The following is a 26,029-nucleotide window of genomic DNA, read 5'->3' on the forward strand; positions in this document are numbered from 1 at the left end:
TCCATTTGATCTATGGTGTTGTTCAAGTCCTCTATTTCCTTATTGATATTCTGTCTGGATTTCCTATCCATTATTGAAAGTGGTGTATTGAAATCTCCTATTATTATGTTCCTATCTATTTCTCCATTTAGTTTTTTAATGTTTGCTTTATATATTTGGGTGCTCTGGTGTCAAGTTTATATATACTTGCAATTGTTATATCTCTTTCTGGTGAGTTGACCCTATTATTATTATATAATGTTCTTCTTTGTCTCTTATGACAGTTTTTGACTTTGAGTTATTTTGTCTGATATGAATATGGCCATCCCTGCTCTCTTCTGATTTCTAGTTGCATAAAATATCTTTTTCTACCCTTTTACTTCCAGCCTGTGTATCCTGAAATCTAAAATGAGTCTCTTGTCACAGTATATGGTTAGATATTATATTTTAAATCCATTCAGTCATCAAAAGTGTTATAGTTTTAAAGCATTTCTTTAAAATCAGTTAATCTGTAAATCTGGGTGCTTTTAAATCCAAGTATTTCTCAGCACTAAAGACCGCTAGCCACTTGAATTTTTTCCCTCATTTTATATTCTTATTTTCTTCTTCTCCTTTAACAGAGACAACATATCTGGCTCATTGACAAGATCACAATCTGATTTCAAAGATGTGTTCTACAAACCCAGGCAACTGGGTCACATTTGATGATGACCCCGAATTTCAGACTTCTCAAAGGTCAAAGAATTTACCTCTGGAAAATCAAGGCATCTGTAGGCCAAATGGACTTAAGCTGAACCTTTCTGGTCCTAAGGAGTTTCCCAGTGGATCTTCCTCCACCAGTAGTACCCCTCTCCCCTCACCCATCATAGACTTTTACTTCAGTCCAGGACCTCCAAGTAACTCTCCTCTTTCTACACCTACCAAAGACTTCCCAGGAATTCCTGGCATCCCTAAAGCAGGGACTCATGTGCTCTATCCTATTCCAGAATTAGCTTCAAACAGTCCACTCACAACACCTGGAGCAGATTCTTCCTTATCGCCTACTCAACCAACCTGTTTATCACATGCTCCCTTTCCCAGTGACCTCTCATGTCCACATCCAGCTCCCAAAGTGGGTCTTCCAGATGAAGTCAGTTCTCCGCAAACTGAAAGCCTAGGGTTCCAAAGTGATGCTCTCCAGTTTCAGTATTTCCGGGAAGACTGTGCCTTTTCAAGTCCATTTTGGAAAGAAGAAGGCAGTGCTTCTCAGTTCACCTTTGACCCTCCAGGAAGCAGAAAGGGGTTCCCATCAAGAGACAAAGAAATGACAATCGATCAAAAAAGCCTAAACCAGTGTTCACTCAACTACATCTGTAAGAAGCTTGAACATCTGCAATCAGCTGAGAACCAAGATTCATTTGGAAATTTGTCCATGCAATGTCTCTATGCTGAAGACACCACCTCTTCCTTTGTTCCCCTCACTCTTTTCAGGAGTCAGCCCAAAACTGGATGGTCTTTCATGTTGAGAATTCCTGAGAAGAAGAACATGATGTCCTCCCGTCAGTGGGGACCAATTTTTTTAAAAGTCTTGCCTGGAGGAATTTTGCAAATGTATTATGAGAAGGGGTTAGAAAAACCATTTAAAGAGTTACAACTTGATCCACAGTGCAGACTTTCTGAACACAAAATTGAGAACTTTAGTGTAACAGGAAAAATCCATACTGTGAAGATTGAACATGTGTCTTACACAGAAAAAAGAAAATACCACTCTAAGACAGAAGTTGTTCACGAGCCAGACATAGAACAGATGCTAAAGTTGGGGTCCACAGAGTACCATGACTTCCTCGACTTTCTGACTACTGTGGAGGAGGAGCTGGTGAAGCTGCCAGCTGTTTCAAAACCAAAAAAGAATTATGAGGAACAAGAAATTTCCCTTGAAATTGTGGACAACTTTTGGGGTAAAATCACCAAAGAAGAAGGAAAATTGGTTGAAAGTGCTGTGATAACTCAAATCTCTTGCCTCTGCTTTGTGAATGGGAACACGGAATGCTTTTTAACGTTGAATGATCTTGAGTTGCAGAAGCGAAATGAACACTATTTTGAAGCAGACCCAGAAAAGAAGGGGATTGATATTCTGGAATATCATTTTCATAAGTGTGTGAAAGCACAAGAATTTGAGCAATCGAGAATCATTAAGTTTGTACCCCTGGATGCCTGCCGGTTCGAGCTGATGCGCTTCAAGACTTTGTATGGCGGGGAGGATCTCCCGTTTTCCCTGAAGTCTGTAGTGGTTGTCCAGGGGGCATATGTGGAGCTTCAGGCCTTTGTCAACATGGCCCCCCTGCTTCAGAGATCATCCCAGGCCAGTTCCTTGAGGTCCTGTGACAACATAATGATACACTTTCCTGTCCCATCACAGTGGATCAAGGCTCTCTGGACTATGAACCTCCAGAGGCAGAAGTCCCTGAAAGCCAAAATGAACCGCCGGGCATGTCTGGGGAGTTTGCATGAACCTGAGTCTGAACCTGTCATCCAGGTCACCTTGGGGTCAGCAAAATATGAGAGTGCCTACCGGGCCGTGGTATGGAAGATAGACCGGCTTCCTGATAAACATTCAAGTAAATATTCAACACCCCAAGTTGATTTTTATGTAAAATAGCTTCAGTGTTTTCACCCTCCTCCTTGGATTGAAACCAGGCTGAGACAGATGGTAACTTCAGTCAGCTGAGGACATACTTTATACATTGCTTGGTGGGAAATGGAACATTTAGTTAAACAGCTGGCTTATTGCATCCTCTTGTGCTTTTTTCTACCAGATAAGTTAACTTAAATTTTTTTTAATATCATAAATATCATCCTAGGCTAGGGTGGCACCAAGGGAAAGTTTGTAGTTCATTTCTTCACATCAGATTCCCTAATTAACCTTTAAAGATCTGTCATCCATATTCTTAGCCAGTACCTCTTCTTCCTTTAGTTTTGCTTTGGGTTGTTTGTGAAAAGACTGCCTTTCACTGGGGAGGTGAGGGATGGGTGAGGAAATTCAGAAGAGGTGCCCCCAAGACCATGACAGATAACCTGTGGGCCTGGGGGAAAGGAAGGGGGTAGGAGGAGGCGGGTCTCTGGCTTTGGGGAATAGGTGGGCAATGGTGCCATTAGCTGAGGTGGCCTGGGATCCTTGTCATCACTCTTCTTTTTAAAATCTGTCTGTTTCCCAGCCCTGCTGCCTGTCAAGAGTCCATAGTATCATTAGAGCTTTAAAATCATCATACCCATATTTAGGGCCCCTCCCAGCCATGACTGTCTGGTAGGGGGAGGCCCAGGTATGGGTGCTAATGCAAGGCTCTCCCAGGCAGCCAGGGTTGAGAACTACTGACCTGGGGTTGAGAACTACTGACCTATGGAGCCTATTATGGTCCCCTAGGCAGAGATCATCACACCCAGCACTGTCTATCCCTGTGTCTCCTGGAACTCTGTTTTGCCCTCATGCCTGTATTTACTAGCAGATGAGCTCACTAAGAACAATTACAATAGTGGGTATTCCTGGAAAGGTGGCTGGACTTGATCTTGGTCTTTAGGATTCTTTTTAAAGACTTTCATAGCATCAGGCCCACACAAAACAACATTTTGCAAGCATTCCAGTGATAATTGACAGAGCAAATGCTTTGGGATCAAAGCTGCTTTGTTCAGATCAGGTCTGCCTGTGAAGAGGAGGCTCAGGGAAAAGGCAGGTAGAGTCTGGAGAGCACAGCATGGCTCTGAGGGCGGATGGGATCCCGTGGTCCTGTCTTGTGGCTTCACCACTGTGGGGGTGGGGGAGTGAGTGCAGAGAGTGAGAGGGTGCCTGGCCACTTGCCTCTGGAGAAGCATAGAAATAGGTTGGGCTGCAGAGGAAATCTTTGTCCTAAGCAGTGCTTCTTAAACTTGTGTGTGTACCTGAATCACTTGTTAAATGTAGATTGTGATTCAACATGTGGGGCCTGATAGCTGTGTTTCCCGCCTGTTCTCAGGTGATACCAATGCTGCTGGCCCACAGACCACACGCAGAATAACAGGGTCTGAGACTGCATCTCTATTTTTCTATGTGATTTTTAAATCAATTGAGTGTTTAGAGAACAGTGGGTTTTTAAAAAGCCTTTAAAATATTATGCTTACCAAGTTAGTTCCTGAAAAACCTATACTGTTAGAAAAAATATTTAAGCATGGAAAATGAAAGAGAATATAAGAACTAGTGCACTAGGTGCTAATTTACAAAAAATTATGCCTTCCTGTGGATTTTTGAGATCAGGATTGACTTCTTTTTCACTTACACATGATTTCAAGGGAGGTGGGAGGGGCTGCTGGCCCCTTAAATGTCTCCTACTAGCACAGTGTTCCTTTAACAGTGAGCGGGTCTTTCACTGTACAGCAAAGGTGGGCTTGGGCGGGTAGCTTGGATAGGTCATTCAGACTAAGGTGTGAAGGACAGCAAAGGAGCAGAGGAGCTTTTTCTTGGGACAGACTTTGGTGGGGTTAGGGGTGGGGTGGGAGGAGTGGGGGCGTTGGGAAAGAGGGGGTTGGGGAAAGAAAGGGAGAGGAAAAGAGGGGAATGAACGAAAGCATTGTTAGTCAAGGGAGGTGCAGATGGTGACACAATTAGAAAGGGGAGTGAGAGTGGTAGAGGGTCAATTAACAAATATATCTTTGCTTTCCCAATTTTACCAGTTTTTAGTATATGTAATTTGCCTTTACTTTTTCTCTTTGCTTTCTGTCACCAGCACATTGGTTGCTTTCTCCTCCACTTGTATCCTTCTCCATTCATACCCACCAGCTCTCAACTGTTCTGTTTCAGACGTGAAATACATTGGTTAGAGAGAGACCAGATCTCTACTGTAGTAGACCTAAGCAGATGTAATTTGCAGCGTCCCCTCCTCCCTTGAGAATTATGGTGAGAGAATAACAATTACCAAAGCCCAAGAGTGCCCCCTGCTGGTCAGTATTGAGATAAATTACATGATTTTCCTCTGTGTTTTATTCATTTACTTGTAAATTTGTCAAATACTGGCTGAGCTCCAAATGTGCCAGACATTGTCCTAGAGATAGACCTGATACCTCTCCTCATAGATCCAAGTCTAAAGAGGGAGTGTGTTATCAAATACTGTAGAGTATTTAGAGTTTTTAAAAGCCAGGGAAAATATGCTAGAAAACTTAAAGGAGCGGTTATTTAGAAAAGCAAGTAGAAGGGTTTTGTTTCTAATATTTTGTAAAATATTAGGTCTTCAACTTGGGTAATTTTGATTGCAAAAGATTCCAAAAGAGTTTTTTGCCTTTAAAATGTGAATATCAAATTAGACCATCTCCAATATAATTTTCAGCTCTAAAAATGTAGAGTTCAGTCTCTTCATTAGCAAAATTATAGTAATTAAATAACAAATTGGATTTATAATCTAATTGGGTTAATTTTGCAAAGTAATCATGTCTCCCAGACATCCATCTATACCACTTCAACAGTGCACCACTGCTCTCTGGGTCTGCTGACTGCTTTGTTTAACCCTCACAACAACCCTGTAAGGTTTATATTATTATTATCAGCACCATCACCCCCATTTTCAGGTAGGGAAATGGAGGCTCAGATCAAATAACTTGCCTGGGGTTACACAGCTATTAAGCAGCACAACTGGGACTGGACTCTTGGCAACCTGGGTTCAGTGTTTGATTCTTATGCACTGTATGTCTTAAAAGGATGTAAGAGTTTCTGAATTAAGTTACATGAACTTAATGTATCCTTACTGTAGGCTGAAGACTAGAAATGGTAATGGATTGTGGAATCTCCCCGGGGGTGTGTGTGTGTGTGTGTGTGTGTGTGAGAATAAAGTTATCCCTTGCCTGCAGTGATCTGGGTAGCTTTACAGCACCTCAGAGGCTGCTGTTGTCCTACCCTACCTGTAAGTAGTGGAGATGGTAATGAGCCTCTGTTGGTTAATTGATTGATGACTTTTCAAGGCCTTTTACAGCCTTAGAATTCTATTAGTCTCTCTACAAGAAACAGGTTGTAAGGAATGAAAGGCAATTTATCTTTTAAGAATTAAGTGAAATCCTTTAAACTCTTGTTTTTGTGCCTAAAGCTATATTCTGATGGAAATGTTCTTTCTGAAGCTATGTCAGTGCTATGGTAATTTAATATGGCTTTGAAATTACTGTCACCTCATACATTTATTGAAGTAAAGATAGCTTCATCGGATATGTAGATGTTGTGCAAAATGCCACAGAATCATGGGACATTCAGAGTTACTACGGTGATTACAGTGAAAATATTTTTTTAAACTCAATTATCACACACACATACACATTACATGATCACACTTAAAATTTTTGCATTTATTTGATATCCCTAGGTCTGGCACAGAGCCTGGCCTGACAGAGTAGATGCTCAATAAATGACAGATTGAATTAAGTGAAAACAAGCATTAGATTGAGTCATTGAAAACTAATAAGACCATCTTTTCTACATTGTACATCTGTTTCCATGAAAGCTTTAAGAAGGGTGAGTGGAAATTAATGCACTAAAATACAGATTTAGTCCTGTTCTACTGAAAAAGGAATTCTTGGCCTAGAATATTTTCTGAAATGTAATAAAAATTTCATTAAGTTTAACTTTAAAAAAAAATCAGAATTTTTGCCCTGGCTGGTATGGCTCACTGGATTGAGTGTCAGATTGTGAAGCAAAGGGTTGCTGTTCAATTCCCAGTCAGGGCACATGCCTGGGTTGCCAGCCAGGTCCCCAGCAGGGGGCGTGCGAAAGGCAACCACACATTGGTGTTTCTCCCCCTCCCTCCCTCCCTTCCCCTCTCTCTAAAAATAAATAAAGTCTTAAAAAAACTATCAATTTTTTACAATGTGAACTATTTTAGGCTAAAGTTTACCTTTGCATTAACTTGTCAATAGAAGAGTGGTAAGAAAATAAGTTAAGAATTATTGTAAAAGCTTATTCAGTCTACTTAAGAGTTTTTTTGGTACTGATCCTACACACACTGTAGCCAAATAATGATACTTAACATAAATGTTACTTACCTTTTAAAAAGAAACTTAGCATACTTCTAACTAAAAACATTTTTAGGCATTAATATATGTATGTACACAGTAATAAAACTGTATTTATTTTAAAGCTAGTACTTAAAAATCTCAGATTTTCCCCTAGTTAGTACAGAATTGTGGATTTTGATGGTATTTTGTTCAAATGGAATTTGCACTGCCCCAGTGCTAATGGAATTGCTTATTAAAGAGACGGATGTGTGCCTCTCACATTAGAGAGAAATGTTCAGTGGCCATTGAACTGCTTCGACTGACAGTGTGATTTTTTCTTCAAGGCCCGGATCATCCCCATTGTTTGTCATACAAACTGGAACTTGGGTCAGACCAAGAAATCCCCTCCGATTGGTATCCATTTGCTACTGTTCAGTTTGGGGTACCTGACACCTCTGCCTCGAGGACGGAGGTCAGGTCTCTGGGGGTGGAGAGTGACGTCCAGCCGCAGAAACACGTTCATCAGAGAGCTTGCTACAACATCCAGGTATGTACGCCCTAAGCCCCTTTGGCTTGTGCTGGGGCCTCTACAGCTGTGACCTGATTTGGTTTGAATATTTGCTTTGCTCTCTTATGTGACCATGTATGTGTGTGAATGTGTGTGTGTGTTGGTATCTTTTTGACCTAGAAAAGAGCTTGACCATGGAAATTTGAGGGTCACTAGCGAGCCTAGTTTATCCCCTCAGGTTTAGAGAATATTAGGAGCCCGAGCACACAGTGCCACATACTTAATTCAACTCTTAATGAAACACAGGATATTAAAAATGAATTCACATTTCAGAAGCATATTTATATTAAAAATTATGTTAGAATAGCATTTCCCAATATGTGTTCTGTGGAACATGTATCCAAGAAAAAAATAAGTTTGGGAATGCCGTACATAAAATTAATGTTAAATGAAGGCTCTGGAAGTCCTGCACTAAAGAAACTTGTTAACCTTAACCCAGTTTACCCCAACTTGTGGATTAGGTTAAATATGTGTTGGCATCTTCTGGAATTGTATTCTACTGCGACAATTTTAAATGTTCACCATCATTGCTTCTGCATTCTTCGGCCAGATGAATTAAAGAGTGACATCCATTTGCACCTGTTTCTAACCTGGCTTTCCTTCTCATCTTCAAAGTTAATAGATGTAGAGATAACCTCTGCCATATATTTCCCATAATATCTTGAAATGGTGACATGTTACTGATTTTGTTTACAAACATATTTCATTAGAAAATATTTCCAGCCCTGGCTGGTGTAGCTCAGTGGATTGAGTGCTGGCCTGTGAACGCAAGGGTCACTGGTTCGATTCCCAGTCTAAGGCACATGCCTGGATTGTGGACCAGGTCCCCAGTAGGGGGCAAGTGAGAGACACCCACACACTGGTGTTTCTCTCCCTCCCCTTCCTCAACAGGTGTCGACCCCAACAGCACTCCCCAGTAAACTTTCTGCACACCAGTCTCCATCTCAGAGTTTGCATTTGGGGAACCTGACTGTATCACTGGGTATATAAGTACTAGGTGTGGCTGAAATGTGGGTCAAGTGCACACAGAGTCTTCATTTATACCTACCTACTTTCCTATTCAAGGGATGCACCAGTTTCACATAATTTTCGAGGGCAGCTCCAATTATGTAACAAAGTCCCTAGCTTTAATAGCATTTCCTAATTGAGCTGCACTTGGTGGCAGTCAGTTTCAGAACATCATCTTATATTTAATAAGTGTTTATTGAGCAATTTCAAAGTGCCAGGTGCTGTTGTAGATGCTGGGGACACAAGAGTGAATGAGAGATAGGTCCCTGTCCTCATGCAGCTCACCTTTTAGTGAGGGAACAAAAAATAACTAGCAAACAGGTAAGTAATATAATTTCAGATAGTGACAGATTCTAAGGAGAGAGTAAAATGAGGAAGTAGGATAGAGAGTGATGGGGGGCCTCCTTATCAGGAGTGTTCTGGGAGGGCCTCCAGGGGGAGGTGACACCTGAGGTGAGATGGAAAGATAAGGGGCAGGCAGATGATTTGGCCCAGCTGGTTTACTAGTTTGTAAACTACTAGTTTGTTTTAGTTTATCAGAAAGATGATTCGGGGGTGGGGGGTTAAGAACCTCAGGTGCGTCAAAGCCTGGAGCTGTGAATTGGCACTGATCGCATACATAGCCAGGTGTCTGTCTTATCAATATATGTATTCTGAATACATTTTATAAAAACTATGTTTGACTTAGAAGACAGGAGAGTTTTAGTTCTTTTCAAGATTTGACGCTAGAGGGAAGGATTTGGGGTGGGGGACTCTGTTGCCTGAAAGTGGAGGGGATTGCCGCACTGTGGAGCTCGCATGAGAAGGCAAAGGGCTGTGTCTGCCTGCAGAGGGCGCTGTGGGTACCGTCCTTGCCTCACATTTGAATCGGGACAGAGCACGTGTTCAAGTTGTGTTGCATTTGTTAATGCTGCCCATGTTTTGCTTTTGTATAACAGGTTGAAATAGAAAAGAAATGGATTAAAATCGACGGAGAAGACCCAGATAAAGCCAGTGACTGCATAACTCAGTAGGAGTAGCAAGAGTGAATGATGACGACCCACTTTTCATACAGTTAATTTACAGAAACCACACACAGTTCTGCTGCCGCATAGTGGCAATGACTTCTGAATAGAGGGCTAAGGACAGGTCCAGTGGCTGTGTTTAGAGAAGTTTAGACCTGAAACCAAACAACATATTTTCTGCTTTTGATATGTTTGTGCCCCACACATTTGATCTAAATTGTGTCTATAATTTGTGTGATGTTTCTGCTTCCTATTGAAACTCAAAGGTGCTGTTATTCAATGTGTGGCCCAACAGCCAGCTTGGCTAAAGGGTTTTTGGGTTTTGATTACTCAGTGGCTGATTGTTTTGTGCTCTGGATTACCCGGGTGTCGTATTTATTATCCTGTAGTCCCTACTTCTTCTTGCTATGTCCGCACCTGTCCTGGAGGGTGAGCCAATCAGAGGAAACAAACCACAATACTGAATTTTCCCTCTTGCTCGTCTCTGAAATGTGGCTAGGCGCAGAATGATGCTGAAACCACAAGCTAAAGTGGAGGAGATGTGGCAGTGTCTGTGATTTTGAATGATTATCTTCCTGTCCTCTTACCACATTGTGAGTAATCATCAGCTGTGTTTGGTACCTGTCTTTCCCTTGTGGTATTATTGTTTTAAAAAATGTATTAGTATTCTGATGTGTGTTGCAAAAATCTATTTCTGTTGATATATATATATATTAGTACAAGTCACTAAGACCTATTGCCTTTCACTAAGACAGATTTCTTTAAAAATGGAATCTCAGTATTGGACACTAGTTAAAATATTTATGTACATTAAAGATGAGTTTTTAAAGTTCATGAATCTTTCCCCAAAGTACAGACTCTTAAGAATGTGTTTTGATAAAGTTTTATTTGTGATTAACACAAGCCTTTCTTGAGTAGAAGTCTAACTCATATTATGATTATTTTAAGCTAGTTCTACTAAATTTAGAGTATTTTTCTTTAAAAGAAAAAGGAAAGGCACGAGATTATTTTCCCTAGATTTTTAAGAAGTGACATTTTATTCTTCAGTTAGCTAAATGCTTGGTTTCTAATGAAAATCCAATGGCATTCACAGTTATAATTCTGCTTATAATTTCCTTTCAATATTTACAGCAAAAGGTCAAATTAAAAAATTTATGAAATCTATATTCTAGATATTTCTTAGCCTGAAAAACAAAGTCTTCCATTTGGTATTAATACACCTTTAGTTTATGTTGACTCTAAAATATTATTAGGAGGTATTTTTCTCTATTTACCAGATTTGTTTTGAATCAACCTGATATAATAATGTTCTCCCAAACAACATTTATTTGTCAGCCCAGAGTTTATGTCTTATGTTTTATTTAATATTGTGTTACATTCATTGTACTGTGTTCCAAAACCAGATTAAAGCAAACATGTATGATGGTTTGTATCAATCAGCAGATTTTATTGCTTTTCATTATTTTGCTGTAACAGCAAGGAATGCAAAAGTTGACTGTTAAAATGAATTGTTATTGCTCTTTTTAACTCTACTTGATGCATTCTTCATAATATCATATGCTTGAGACTCACTGTTGATGTATAGAGGGGCACATCTGTATGTACATTATGTTAAAAAAAATCTGCCATCTTTCTCCATCATCCGCTGCAGCACATTCTGGAGCGACTTCAGTTTGCTCATTGCTCAACACAAGCACGGAGATGTCTGGAGGTGATGCTGCTCCAGCTCCCAGGGAAGTCAGCGGGGTTAGTTACTGCCATTGCTTTCAAATCTGTTTGGTGGCATCCTGCCTATAAACAACTCAGACTCTGATTCACTTGAACTTAATGAATATTTACACCTCAAAATAATTTCAGCCAAGGGTTCAATTAATTACCCCTCATGCTGCACAGGTTGCCTGGTATCTGTGGCTGCCTCACTGCTGGGGTCACTTACTTCTCAGCCATCCAGGTTTCAGGAGCATCTCAAGATTCACTGTTGGAAACACAGTAACAAACCGCTGACTAAAGCCCAAATTGAGTTTCCACTGCAATGCAGAGGTTGATAGCATTAACAGCGGGGTACTATGGCATAATTGTTAATTTGCACATCTATTAGGATCCTTAAATATTCATTACTTAACGTTAAATTAACATTCTTTTAAGGGAGGAGAGGCTTTTTTATACAATTCTTCTGACCTCAGAAATGGCAGGTCAAATGTGCTATAAGTGAAAAATCAGGTAGGGTCCACTTAGACTTACACATTAAGAAGTAGACTCTCCTTTGCTAGAAAGTAAACGATGATCTTAGAGACAACAACTACAATAACATAAACCCCTGCTTTTAAGGTTGGGAAGGACAGAAGAGAGTGAAGGAGGAACTACTCCTTTCCAGGATTTTAGTTTAGGTAATGTAGATGAACCCTTTCTGAGTTTGACCATTCAGGGGCCAGTCATGTGACTGACGCATGGCCTGCTTCCAAGGACTGGACCAGTGTCTGACTAGCTGACCTGCTCCGGTTGTTCAGGTCTGGTCGTCTTACCAGTCAAAGGATCATATTAACTGTGTAAGTGAATTCATGGCTTGATGATTAATTACCTGATCAATTGTACAGATCAGAATTTAAGGACATTTTCTTTTTCTATGGGAATAGAAATAGCGTATTCATTTAAAAAGGTATGAACAAATACTTTTCAGCACATAAATAAAGGCTGGATGTGTTTTGAAAACCTGATTTATATATTAGTTCTAGGGTTTAGTCCCTTCATTCTGAAGCTGTGTGTATGATAGTACCCTTTTCTTATAAATTCAGTTAGCAGGCCTTCCTTAATAATGATGAAGTATTATATCGCACTTAAAATATTACTTTGTCATAGCAACACAAATATAAAACAGATTGAGCCTTAATAATTGTGTAACAAAGTATTTGGTAGATTGCATATTGGTTTTTAAAAATTAAAGATGTATTTCAAATGATTCTGGCTGTGCGATGGACTTACATCTTCTTTTGCAAGGTCTGGGGCTATTCTTTAAAGGTGTGAAATCAATTTCAATAACCTTAAACAATCGACTCTCTGTCAGGCAAATGTATGCTGCTTCACTATTGAGTCAGTGAACATGGCAGCTTGACATGTCCTAGAAGAATAACACCACCACACTGTGATTTGTGATGTGAAAGGATGACTTTTAAAAGAGGATATAATCATTACTCTCCTAAAGGAATAATATGAGTATGTGCCCAGTGTTTTACTGAACTCATTAACTAATGAAGAATTGGTTAAGATGTTACAACTGGTTCCAAGGAGAATTTGAAGAGCAGAGAGACATTGCGAGAAATAAGGAATTCTGAAATGAATTTACAAATACATGTAAAATGGATCTATCCACAAGGCAATGGTCAATAATCAATTTCCCCTACTGCCCCACGATTAATGTGCATTTGTATAGACTTGTATTATGTGTGTCACCAGTTTTCTAAACTTACAGAGTTGTAGCATAAGGTAAGGACAAGGAAAGGTGTTGGTAACCTGGACATGTGAGCTGAGGGGAAACCTACTACTCAGTCTTCCACAATTTTTTTTGACAGTAGGACAAACTTTGTCTGCATGAGAATCCTAAGGAATTTTCAAATGTTGGCAACTAGTAGTAAAGATATGATACACATGTAACACAATTTTTTAAAATTTAGAAAACTATTTTTATATAATTGTACAGAATATATTTCAGATAGGTGTGTGTGCTGAGGGGAGAGGCCATAAGAGATTTGAAGATAAATCAGTCCTAGTATCAACCAACCTAACAAACCTCTCTACCCACTGTTTTTATGAGAAAGCTCCTGTGGGGACAGGGGGAGAATAATTTTCCCTATTCTTCTAAGTTGTTCTAATCAAATTGGCATGAGGCAGATTAACAGGAGAAAACAACCGAGTTTATCACATATGTGCATGCAGCAATTCTGTAAGTGGGGGAGGGAGTGGTTTGGAATTCCAAACTGGAGGAGGGTAATTCACATGGAAATAAAAAGGAAACATTAGTAAACAAGTGTTTGCTGGGCCATCTTTAACGGTGGACAGAGGACTGGGATCCAGTGGGCCTTGGTGGGTTCCTCCCTCTTCATCACACTTAGTTCAGTCAAACTCCAGTTATCTACGATCGTCACAGGTGGGCACAGGTAACCAGGTTCTTGGTGATTGGGACAAAGAATTGAACCGAACACCCAGAGTTTATAGCAGAGAACATGGGAGCAGGCCAACTCCAAGCAGAGATTGACCTCATGGGCTGGAGGGACTCCATTCTTACAGGGCAGGTTCTTCCTGGCTAGTTTTGGCAGGATTTTACTGCGCTTGTACAGGACTTGTACTGTAATACAAGTACAAGTACTTGTATTACTTTAAAGCTATTGCACATGTGGTCTCCCATGATTTTCCCAGATTGGCTGCCAGGGAAGGGGGTCCCACAATGTTACTGAATTGATCCCCCCTTCCCCGCTTCTCCTGGGGTCCCCCTCTACTAGGTTCACCTTTCCCTCCACCAGAGAATTATAGCTCTCCATGTTAAAGATTGGTGAAAAGGAAAGGTGTTATTTATTCAAGTTATACAGACTTAAGAGTAATGACTTAATGTCTTCATCAAAATCCCAGAGTCCCTGAAAACACCCACAAAAACACACAGTCCTTCCCTCCTTTGCCCAGTCTGGGTATTGTATCTCAGGAAAAGAAATAGGAGTCCGTGGCTCAGGCAGCCCCCTGGTTCTTCCCAGTAATCTGTGCTCAGCTGGTAGGCCTCCCTTGGTTACCGGCACCATCAGCTGGGTTACCAGGATCTCTAGCTAAAGCTGCATGGTGATTCTTCTCTTGGCTGTGGGGGTCAAAAGCACTTGGTTCTTTTCACGGCCACAGCTGCATGATCCTCTCTTCAATGGCTGCTGTGTTTGGGTTTAAATTCCCCTGCCAATCTTTCTCTGCAGCCCCATTTCCAATTCCTCCCACAATTGGCTACACTTGCCAGGACTCTCATATCCTTCCAGCTTTACTAGGCTACCACAGTGAGTCTGGGCAGGCATGGTCCCATGGTGTGGAGCCAATCATCTCCAAGCTCCCACGCAGGTGCTGTAACCAGGGGGAGTTGCCTCCCAGTTATATCTTGGGTGGAAGTCACTCCCTGGCTCATAGCAAGCCCACAGCTATTTAACATATCCATGAAACCAGTTAAAGGTTATAGATATGTTAAATAACCATGCCAGAGGTTAGCTGCAAAGCTGTTGCTATGCAAAACAATGGCTCTGCTCCATGTGTCCCTTCCCCCAACTCACACCTGTGTGTGTGTAGGGGGGGTAGTGGTGGTGATGAGGACACCCTATATATCTTTCTAATATTTCCTGGACATGTTGAGTTCTGGTCCCCATTACAAATTCTTCTTTTGGGGGTCCCCTGGCTGTACCCTCCTACACGATGATAGTTCCCTTCTTGGAGCAGGTCCTCTATTTAAATTATTTTAGGCAAGGGGAGGGTCAAAGATTATTCCTGAGTCTTTTACGTCTTAAAAATAACCAGCTTAAAATAATATCCTCCCAAAAGGCATGTTTTGGGGTAGCAAACTCTGCTCCTCTCAGTGCCAAGTGTTGAAATTCAACTTTTATCAAGCTATTAAAATTAAATTTCAAAACTGCAGCAGGAAATAAAACTTCATAGAGTCCAGATCATTAAGCATCATTTTAGCTACTATTGGAATTAACAGGGCTTGGCTCTAATTCCTAAGAAACAGTAAAGGATTAAGTGTCATAAACTGATCATATTTGAAAAAAAATTCCTGAAATTCTCATCCACCAGTTCTTTTCTGTTTTGTGTCAACCTCACCCACTTTGTGTACACGTGGTGTTTCTGCTAGATTTTGCTCTCTCCTCACCCCTCCCCACTCCCTGGAGCTACTCCAGGGATCTTTTACACCCTTAGCCAGGGTCCTACAGCACAAGGCTGGGTGTATTGCATTGAACCTTATGATGGCAGTTTCTGGATGGCAATTCCATGGAACACAATGCAAGTACCTGCATATTTTCCCAGTGTATATGAAACAAAAGATTTTTCTTGTTACAATTGTATTTAAAAGTTCCTGCTTCAAACTGACATCTAAATATGAATTTGGCTGTAAATTAATTTTTAAAGCAAGGCAGAATTGTTGGTCAGAAAGCAAATAGTTGAGTTACAAAAAATAACTTAGATAAAAATTGCAGGTAATTCTATTATGCCTTTAAAATCATGTTCCATTTGTAAGGAAAAGGAAAACAGATTAAACTAGTTGCCGCATTTAAAAAAATTCATTGTGGTAACATTGTTTAGTAACTATAGAGATTTTAGGGGTCTGACTTTATAATACAAAATCTGTATACTCCAGCGGTTTTTAACCTATTTCATCTCATGGTGCCTGTGGCATACCAAAAAACATATTTTTTGCAATCTGATTTTAAAAATAGGTATAATTTTGATTCATTTACACCAGAAGGCTATTGTGTTGACTTTTGTCATTTTTTTTGACAAAGGGAAAAGAGGAAAGTGCGCTTGACTAAATAGTCCGGTACTGCATGTTGTAAAAATCCTTGCTGCACTCCAGTGTGCCTCTTGCAGCACACTGGTTGAAAATCGCTGGTTTACTCTGTTGCATACTCACCACCTAAAATTTATGTTTTAAAAGATTGAAGTTAATTTCTATGAGACTTCCTGGGGAAGAAAAGCAAACTGCCATTAATTAGACTTATGGGATTGCAACTTTTCCTTCATATTCCCCCCTGTATCTTCTCTAGAACAGCCTTCCAAACCTCAGGTGGGAGGGTAACTTACATAAAGAATTTAATTGTGTGTGTGGGCATTGTCCTGAAAAGCCCATTTTGTACTACCCAGAATTGCTGTGAATTCTATATAAGGTATTTTGCAGTATACTCTGGAAACAGAAGAGGGCGCTCGCACGCAAGCTGCTACTACTTAGTTTTAGAAACGCATTTGAATTAGGTGGTGCTTGTATTACGATCAATACAAGATCTTGGGGGCAATGTGTAAAGCATCTCAAAGCATTTTGAGTCCAGTGGAGTATAATTAAAATTAATGCACTAGACAAACATTTTAAAGTGTTCTTAATGCTTTGTCTAAAAATGCTGTTAACTACAATTTTACGCGTCCTGAAGATTTAAATAACCATGCTTGTCTCTAAACATTTCTAAGTACTAGGAAACAGGAAAATAGTACCTTTAAAAGGTATCAAACAAACTGGTTCTAATGAGCTTACTTGAAAAGATTTGTAAAATATTATAATGAATCCATCCTGTTTGACTTCTGAGCTTCAGGTGTGTGTATCAGGGTCAATGTGGTCTCTCAAAAACTTCAGCCTAGGATTCTTCTTCCAGATTTTTAGGTATGAACAAGCATATACATGCTTTCAAGAGAATATTCCATGCCACCTTGACTCAGGAAAGAGGCTTCTCACCCTGTTTAGTCCTTAGAAATCAGTAAATGGGCATTGTCTTTTCAAGATCGGCACTGTCTTCTCAGAAATATTTCCGGCTGGGCGTTGTCCTCTTTTATAAAGACTGTTAGAATAATATAGTTCCCCAAATCTTCTAGCATGAGTAAGTCTGTGAATGTGGCTAGACACCTGAGGTACTCCCAAAGGTGTTTTCCAAACTGAAGAATGGAGCTTGTTTAAGATATTGGCTGCCTTATTTGGCCAAATTGAATCACCTTAAAATGCATTGTTCCAATTAGTTGTCTTGCTGATTCTAATGTTTATTGAGTGCCAACTATGCACCTGTATTTTCCTAGGTACTGAGGTTAAGCAATCACAAAACAGTAAATTCCTATTCTTGTAGAGGATATATTAGTGGAGCAAGTCAGACAATAGACAGATGTCAAATGAGTAGACAGACTGTAATGTGGTGCGATGGGGGCGGGGGTGGTGTAGTAAGCATCAGAGTGGCAGAAGAGTGCTATTCTAGGTAGGCTGGTCAGGGAAGTCCTCTGATGAGATGACATTCTAGCAGAGACCTGAAAGAAGTGAGAAAGAAAGCCACCAAGGACACACACAGAAGAGTGTGTCCCAGAGGCAACTGCTAATGCAAAAGTGCTTAAATTGGAGTGCTCTTAGCCTATCAGAGGAACGGCAAGTTGGGCAGACTGGCGACTGGGTGGCAGGAGCAGAGTAACCAAGGAGGATGGTTGGGAGGTAGCGTTAGACAGGTTGTGGGTAGGTGAGGGAAGCAGATCACGCAGGGCTCTGTAGGCTATGGTAAGGACTTTAGATTCTGTTCCAAGTGAGATAGGAATCACTAGAAGGTTTTGTGTGAAGGGGTGACATGAACTGAACTACATGTTAACATGGTCCCATGGCCACAGAAGGGGCTCAGCAACAGAAGCACAGAGGGCAGATAGCAAATAATTGCAATCATTCAAGTGAGAGGAGATGGTAACTAGGAATGGTGATGGGAGATGAAAAATGCTGAGACTCAGAACCCACTGGAAATACAGAGCTAATAGGCGTGCTGATGGATTGGATGGGATTTCCAGAATGAGGGAAATATGGGAACCAAAAATGACTGCCAGATTTTTGGCCCGAACAACTAAAAAATGGAGCTATCTTTTATGGAGAAAGGAAGACTGTTGTAAGAGCAGGTTTGTGGGAGAAAGTCAGAAATTCAGGTTTGGATGTGTTAACTTTAAGATGCCTATTAGACATCCAAGAGGAGACAGGAGGTAGCAATTGGGTGTATAATTGAAAAGAGGGCTGGGCTGGAGATGGAGCATTTAGAGATATAAGTATTAAAAACTGAGAATGAATGAGCTCACCTGAGTGCATATAAAGAGCAGAAGTGGTCTGAGAACTGAGTTTTTGGACTCTGAAGTGTAAAGGTCAGGAAAAGGAGGATGATCAATAAAAGAGACTGAAGATGAGTAGCTAGCTGAAGTGTAATCAGCTGCCTCAACTGTTGCTGATGGGGCAAGAGGAAGACTAAGAATTGACTGCTGAAATTAGCAACATGCAAGTCGTTGGTGACCCTGACAGACAACTCAAGCGGGTGTGAAGATAGTAGATGGCATTTCTGAGGGGCTTTATTGTAAACACGAATATTGGGACAGTAGCTGGTGAGGATGAGATCTTTTTTAACATCCCTCCCCTGCTTAAGATCAAAGTCTTGGTCTTTACTAGTGTCTCTCCTCCATTTTTTCCTTTTAATATTATTGATGTTGACTCCTGCTGAACATTCCCTTCTCTTCCTCATTGTCAATGATTACAGAAAATGGGACTATGTCATCTTTCTGTCTCATGTCATCTGAATCTTGTGTTGTTTCTATCATAGGTGCTTTGGATGTGCCAGCTTGTGTTTCTTCAGAGTTTTCATTAATTACAAGTTCAGCCATTGCTTCAACCACCTCTTGTTTTGCCTTGAAATTTTTTCTTGGTAGAGCTCCACCAGGAAAAAATTTATAATGTCAATGTCATTTCATGTTGGTGGGGAGGTCTCACTTTAGATTTTGTTACAAAATTTAGAATAATTATGAACGAGTTGCTGGTTTCACAATCTTGCAAACACTTGCAAATTCCTCCAAGTTTTTGCAGGATAAAAAGAAAACCACAATTATTTATTCAATAGCTTTTATATTTACCTAACAGTTTGTACTTCGGTTCTTTGCTACAGTTTGGTGTAATAACATTCTATATAAATAGTTGCCCAGTGGCTAATAACTGCATTTTAATAAAATAAAAATATATTCAAAAGGTACAATTTAAGCAACTTTAATGGAATGTTTTATTTTCTTGATTCCTTCTTTAGTTTTAAAACAGTGATTAAAATGGAAGAATATAATTTAAATTTAAAAATGTTATTACTCAAATACAATGAGTATTTCATTGTAAAGTAACTAAACAAAACTTACCAGGCAAAAATATTACACCTTGCCCTTCATATTCTATTTCACTTTTTAAAAATTTATTTATTTTCTATTTTTTTATTCTTGTTTAAGTACACTTGTCTCCATTCCCCCCCCCCCAATGCCAGCCATCCTCACTTCCCACCCTTGATCCTTACCCCCCTTTGGTTTTGTCCATGTGTCCTTTATAGCTGTTTCTGAAAACCCTTCTCCCTTTTCCCTCCATTTTCCCCTCCCTCCTCCCCTCTGGTTACTGTCAGCTTGTTCTTAATTTTAATGTCTTTGGTTATATTTTCCTTGCTTGTTTGTTTTGTTGATTAGGTTCCACTTATAGGTGAGATCATATGGTATTTGTCTTTTGCCACCTGCCTTATTTCACCTAGCATAATGCTCTCCAGTTTCATCCATGTGGTCACAAAGGGTAGGGGCTCCTTCTTTCTTTCTGCTGCATAGTATTCCATTATGTGAATGTACCATAGTTTTTTTGATTTATTCATTTAATGATGGGCACTTAGGTTGCTTCCAACACTTGGCTATTGTAAATTGTGCTGCTATGAACATTGGGATGCATAGGTTCTTTTGGATTGGTGTTTCAGGATTAAGGTGTAGTCCCAGCAGTGGAATCACTGGATCAAAAGGCAGTTCAATCTTTTAGTTTTTTGAGGAAATTCCATACTGTTTTCCACAGTGGCTGCACCAATCTTCATTCCCACCAACAGTGCACTAGGGTTCCCTTTTCTCCAGAACCTCACCAGCCCTTGTTTGTTAATTTGTTTATGGTGGCCATTCCGACTGGTATGAAGTGGTATCGCATTGTGGTTTTAATTTGCATCTCTCTGATGGCTAGTGATGCTGAGCATCTTCTCATGTGTCTCTGGGGCCCTCTGTATGTCCTCTTTGGAGAAGTGTCTGTCCAAGTCCTTTGCCCAATTTTTTAATTGGGTTGTTTGTCTTCCTGGAGTGGAGTCGTATGAGTTCTTTATATATTTTGGAGATCAAACCCTTGTCTGAGGTATCATTGGCAAATATGTTTTCCCATACTTTTGGTTCTCTTTTCATTTTAATGCTGTTTTATTTAGCTGTGCAGAAGCTTTTTACTTTGATGAGATCCCATTTGTTTATTTTTTCTTTTATGTCCCTTGCTCTAGGGGACATATCAGTGAAATCAAAACAGCCTGGTACTGGCATAAGAACAGACACATAGACCAATGGAACAGATTAGAGAGCCCTGAAATAAAACCAAGTCTCTACGGTCAATTAATATTCAACAAAGGGGGAAGAAGCAGAAAATGGAGTAAAAATAGCCTCTTCAACAAATGGTGTTGGAAGATCTGGACAGCTACATGCAAAAAAATGAAACTTGATCACCAAGTTACACCATACAGAAAAATAAATTCAAGGTGGATAAAAGGCTTAAATGTAAGTCACAGCACCAAAAAATTCCTAGAGGAGAACATAGGCGAGAAAATTACTTTTTAAAAATTTAAAGACACAAATAGCAACTCCAAATGGTTACATAGAATGACAGAGTTGAAGTAACTCAGGTTCTGTTTCTTGTGTTTGTAATCATTGCTTACTTTGAATCCATGGTTTAAACCCAGGAACATGAAGTAGCAGAGGGGATGCGGAGAAGAACTGCAGCTGAAACAAGTCTGAGCAACCCTGGACTGTTAGGTACTTCCCCAATGCACGTGTGTGTCTGAATCCACCTACATCCTAGGTTCAACTGTGTAACTGGGAGTTTCCAAATTAACTTCTGGGTAGAAGACAATGTTTATTAAATGATGAGACATTAAAATGTGATATTTGAAGCTTACATGTGCACTGTTGAAACTCAACAGTAATTCAGCAATTATTTAGAACACTATGCTAGCCCGGGCTGGTGTGGCTCAGTGGATTGATTGCCAGGCTACAAACCAAATGGTCGCTGGTTCGATTCCCAGTCAGAGCACATGCCTGGGTTGCAGGCCAGGTCCCCAGTGGGGGGCATGTGAGAGGCAACCACACATTGATGTTTCCCTCCCTCTTTTTCTCTCTCCATTCCCCTCTCTAAAAATAAATAAATAAATAAATAAATAGACAAAGAAAGAACACTATGCTAATTAAAAAGCGGGGCATTTTACTTCAGACAGGGCTTAGAACTGTCAGCACATGGTGATTACAGAAAGCAGACTGACTTTAGTCAGTTTCATTGTTGTGTTTAAGTTCTGAACAGACAATGCATACCATCATTACCTGCACCCAGGACCGACTGCCCCTCACCCATCCTTGTATACCGCTGGATGGTGACTCTCTCTGCATGTTGGCAGTGATCCAGTAGTAAAAGGAAAACTGATGATGCAGAAGACAGAGAGAGAAAATACTAGGGCTATATCTCTGTGCAGATGAGGGGATGGGATCGGAGGTGCTAACAGAGGGACTGATTTAGACAAGGGCATGAAAAGTTCACCCATTGCAATAGGAGGGAAGACAAGTTTATGGGTACAGATGCAGGCAGGCCTATACATCCAAGGTATTATATCTTAGTTTCTCTTCCAGAAATGGAATTGGATTCAGAGACTTCTCACCCTCTCACCGAGGGTGGGTGTCCGTGGGCTCCCTTTAAGGACCCTTTGTGGCTGACTTTAATTTTATTTTCTTGAATACTTTGGTCGTGTCTTTCAATTTATGTGCTCTTTACTGATACTAACGCTTGATTGAATATCAACTATACTGACCCACATGAAGACACTCTTGGGATTTTGGGAGGGTGGTTGTTAATTCCCTGAAACAGAGAATGAATGTTCTGATTTGGGAAACCCACTTGAGGACACTGTAGAGTTTAATCTCTTTTCTGCCTCTCCTCTCTGAGAGACACTGCCAGTCTGTGAGTGGCTGTGTGGTGGGTGGGAGGTGACACCTAGTTGCAGTGCTTGTCCTTTTCTGTAGGGTTTGATTTTGATATTTTCACACTGCTCAGAGAGAATTCCACTGAAAGGTCAAGTGCCATGAAAAGGACAAGGAAAGAGCATCTTTGAACAGTGGCATTGTTAAATGCCAAGAGCCTGCCTCTCCAGTGGATAATTTTGAGATATTCTGAAACACTTTTCAAAGGCTTTGCTAAGTACTCAATGTGGAAAAGGACAGATTCTATATTAAACTCACACTGTGATCAGAAGTGGCCTTGGATAAAACTGTGAACAGGATGATGCTTGTCACCTTCTTTTCATTGCCTTTTCCTCCGTCAGTGGATGCTTCATCCCTTTTCCCCTCCCTCCTCCACCCCCTCCCCCACCCAGCCCAAACTTCCTCAAGTCCCTTGGGGGTCTTACCCCTGCTTCCTGTTTGCCTTATTTGTTTGAGTGCCAGGAAAGGATACATATCTGAAACGTAGATCTTGTTGTTCCTCCCTGGAGATGTTGCTTCTGCTGCAGGCTCTTCATACAGGGCTGCTGATGCTTCCTCACCCCACAGGCTTCCTACTGCTTCTTTGCTTGACATGGCCATCCTCCAATCCCTGCTCTGTTGCAGTCAGGCACCTGGCACGGCCATCCTTAGCTTTGTCACACTTGCCTGGTTCTTTGTCCTTTGGCCAAACCGAGCTGCTCTCATTTCCTCCAAGCCAACAAGTTCTCTCTCGTGCCCTAAGCTCTGTCTTGTTCAGCATTCTCTCCCTGGAACACTCTTCCTGGCCCCTTCCTCTGTCCCTCACTCATTCTGCAGATTGAAGTGTAGGGATCCCACCACAGAACGCCTTCCCAGACTCTCCCCATTCAGATTAGGTGCCCCCTCTAAGTGATTTTTAGTGCTAATCCCATTATATGGTAATTGCTTGAGTATTTTTCTTTTCCTCCTCCCCATCTGGAGTTTTGAGTGGGGTAGCTCTGCCCACAGTGATTTCCCATTTTCCGGGAAGAGGCCCAAATACAGAGGTGGTGGCAGTATCGATGCTAGTGCTACAGGGCCGATCCCTTGGCCAGAGCTTATGGCATGAATGTCAGGTAAAAAATATTGAATGGATGAATACATGACAGGGTGAATTTAGATCAATGTACAACTTCTCTGAAGGATAATTTCATCTCAGTCTCTAATTTTTTTCTGCACAAATGGGCTAGAAATTCCATTTTATAGCAGTTAAACAATAAATTCAAATCAATAACTTTTAATGAATGCTTTCTATATTGGAAGAACTGTGCTAAAAACTCAGGGGGCATATAAAGATGAATAAATAATACACAGACTCAGTCCTTAAGAAATTTAAAATCTATCACACAATTACAAATATACTTTTCCTTACTAAACACACACACAAATCTTCAAGGGGTTGAAAAGATTACAATATTTGTTTTACATTTGATTTAATCTTGTGGGTGAAGGCTACTCAAGTCAAGAATACACACCTTTAGCGTTTTAACACCTACTATGTGCCAGGGATAGTGTTTTTTCATTTAACACCTAACATCTGATAAAGTCAGTGTTGTTTTTGGTTATGAAATGATAGTATATATTTTTTTACTTTATTTTTACTGTTGACATTACAGATGTCCCCATTCTCCCTCACCCCACTCCCCTCCACCCAGCGCCCCCCTTCCATCTGGCTCCCACTGTTGTCTGTGTCTATGGGTCATACAAATAGGTTCTTTGGCTAATCCCTTCAGCTTCTCTCATCCGGCCCTCCCTCTTCCCTCCCCTCTAACAGCTTTCAGCCTGCTCCATGTTTTTTTAATGCTTCTGTTTCTATTTTGTTCATTAGATTCAATATATAAGTGAGATAATATGGTATTTGTCTTTTTCTGACTGGATTATTTCACTTAGCATAATAATCTCCAGGTCTCTTCATGCTGCTGAGAAAGGTAAGATTTCCTTCTTTCTTATGGCCACACAGTGTTCCACTGTGTAAATGTACCACAAACTTTTTATACACTCATCTACTGATGGGCACTTGGGTTGTTTCCAGCACTTGGCTGTTGTAAATAATGCTGCTATGGACATAGGGGTGCATATATTCTTTCAAGTTGATGTATTAGGATTCTTAGGATATATACCCAGGAGTAGGATTTCTGGGTCAAAAGGCAATTCCATTTTCAATTTTTTGAGGAAATTTCATCTGTTTTCCACAGTGGCTGCACCAGTCTGCATTCCCACCAACAGTGCATGAGGGTTCCCTTTTCTCTATATCCTTGCCAGCACTTGTTGTTTGTTGATTTATTGATGGTAGCCATTCTGACAGGTGTGCAGTGATAGCTCATTGAGTCATTAATTTGCATCTCTCTGGTGATTGGTCATGTTGAGCATTTTTTCATGTCTATTGGCCATCTGTATGTCCTCTTTGTCTCCAATAGACACCTAAAGTGTCTATTTAGGTCTTTTGACTATTTTTAACTGGTCTTAAATGTAAGTCACAAAACCATAAAAATCCTAGAAGAAAACTTAGGCAGTAAAATCTCAAACATCTCTTGTAGCAATATTCTTGCCAGCCTGTCCCCTAAGGCAAGGGGAACAAGGGAAAAAACAAACAGATGGGACTACATCAAACTATAAGCTTCTGCACGGCAAAGGAAACCATCAGCAAAATGAAAAGGGAACCCATTGCACGGAAGAACATATTCGCCAACAATACATCTGATAAGGGGTTAATTTCCAATACATCTAAAGAACTTACACAACTCAACACTAGGAAGAGAGCATCTGTCTTTTGTTAAAAGTATTTTGGACCCATTCTGTAGCTGAAGAAGGTGCTTCACTTCCTTGTTCACATAAGGAGGAGATGTAACTCCAGATTAAAATGGGGAGTTATTATTTAATGGGCATAGAATTTCAGTTCTACAAGATGAAAGGAGGTATGGAGGTGGATAGTCATGATGATTGCAGAACAATGTAAATGTACTCAATGTCCCTGAACTGTACTTAAAAATGGTAAAGATGGCAAATTCCAAGTTTTATGTATTGCACCACAATTAAAAAAATTAGGTCTACTCTGAAGAAGAGAGGCTCTTTTGACATTTTAACAGCTTTGTTGAAGACTAATTTAATATCACAGAATTCACCTGTTTTACACATACAATTCAATTGTTTTTATTATTTCATACAATTGTACCACCATCACCACAGTCAACTTTAGAACACTTCCATGTACCCCAAAAGATCCTTCAGGTCCATCTTCAGCCACTCCTTGTTCTCATCCCAGCTCCAGGCAACCACTAATCTAATTTTTCTCTCTCTATATTTACCTTTTCTAGACCTTTCATATAAATAGAATTCCGCAGTGGGGGCCCATTGTCTCTGGCTCCTTTTACTTAGTATAATGTCTTTGAGGTTATCCACATTGTTCATCCATATTCATCTAGGCTCATGCATACATCAGAACTTTATTGTGTTTTATTGTCAAATAACATTCCATTCCATTGTACACCACACCACATTTTATTTACCCATTCTCAGTTGATGGACATTTGGGTTTCCCCCCTTTTTTCACTAGTATCAACAGGGCTGCTATGAGCATCCATGTATGAGTATTTGTGTGGACATGTTTTCACATTTCCTGGGGATGAGTGGGATTGCTGGGTCATATGGTAAATTCATGTTTCAATTTTCAAAACTCTGCAAAACTGTCCTCCAAAGT

At 40.3% G+C, this 26,029-nt stretch overlaps 1 protein-coding gene across 5 annotated transcripts in view; it reads left to right on the forward strand.

Annotated features, from left to right (window-relative positions):
- Window positions 1–12,493, forward strand: part of STON1 (stonin 1) — a 48,767-nt gene extending 36,274 nt beyond the window's left edge. For 4 of the 5 annotated variants that reach the window (XM_036027940.1, XM_036027941.1, XM_036027942.1 and 1 more), the window contains 3 exons: window positions 600–2,576; window positions 7,302–7,504; window positions 9,472–12,493. In XM_036027940.1, the coding sequence (XP_035883833.1) occupies window positions 647–2,576; window positions 7,302–7,504; window positions 9,472–9,546 (2,208 nt within the window). In that variant the 5' untranslated portion in view covers window positions 600–646 and the 3' untranslated portion in view covers window positions 9,547–12,493. The remainder of the gene's footprint in view (window positions 1–599; window positions 2,577–7,301; window positions 7,505–9,471) is intronic. The other variant, XM_028515256.2, reaches the window with a different exon arrangement.
- Window positions 12,494–26,029: the final 13,536 nt, after the last annotated feature.

The sequence above is a fragment of the Phyllostomus discolor genome, chromosome 6 (assembly GCF_004126475.2).
Source record: "Phyllostomus discolor isolate MPI-MPIP mPhyDis1 chromosome 6, mPhyDis1.pri.v3, whole genome shotgun sequence".
In the NCBI taxonomy this organism is placed as follows: Eukaryota; Metazoa; Chordata; class Mammalia; order Chiroptera; family Phyllostomidae; genus Phyllostomus; species Phyllostomus discolor.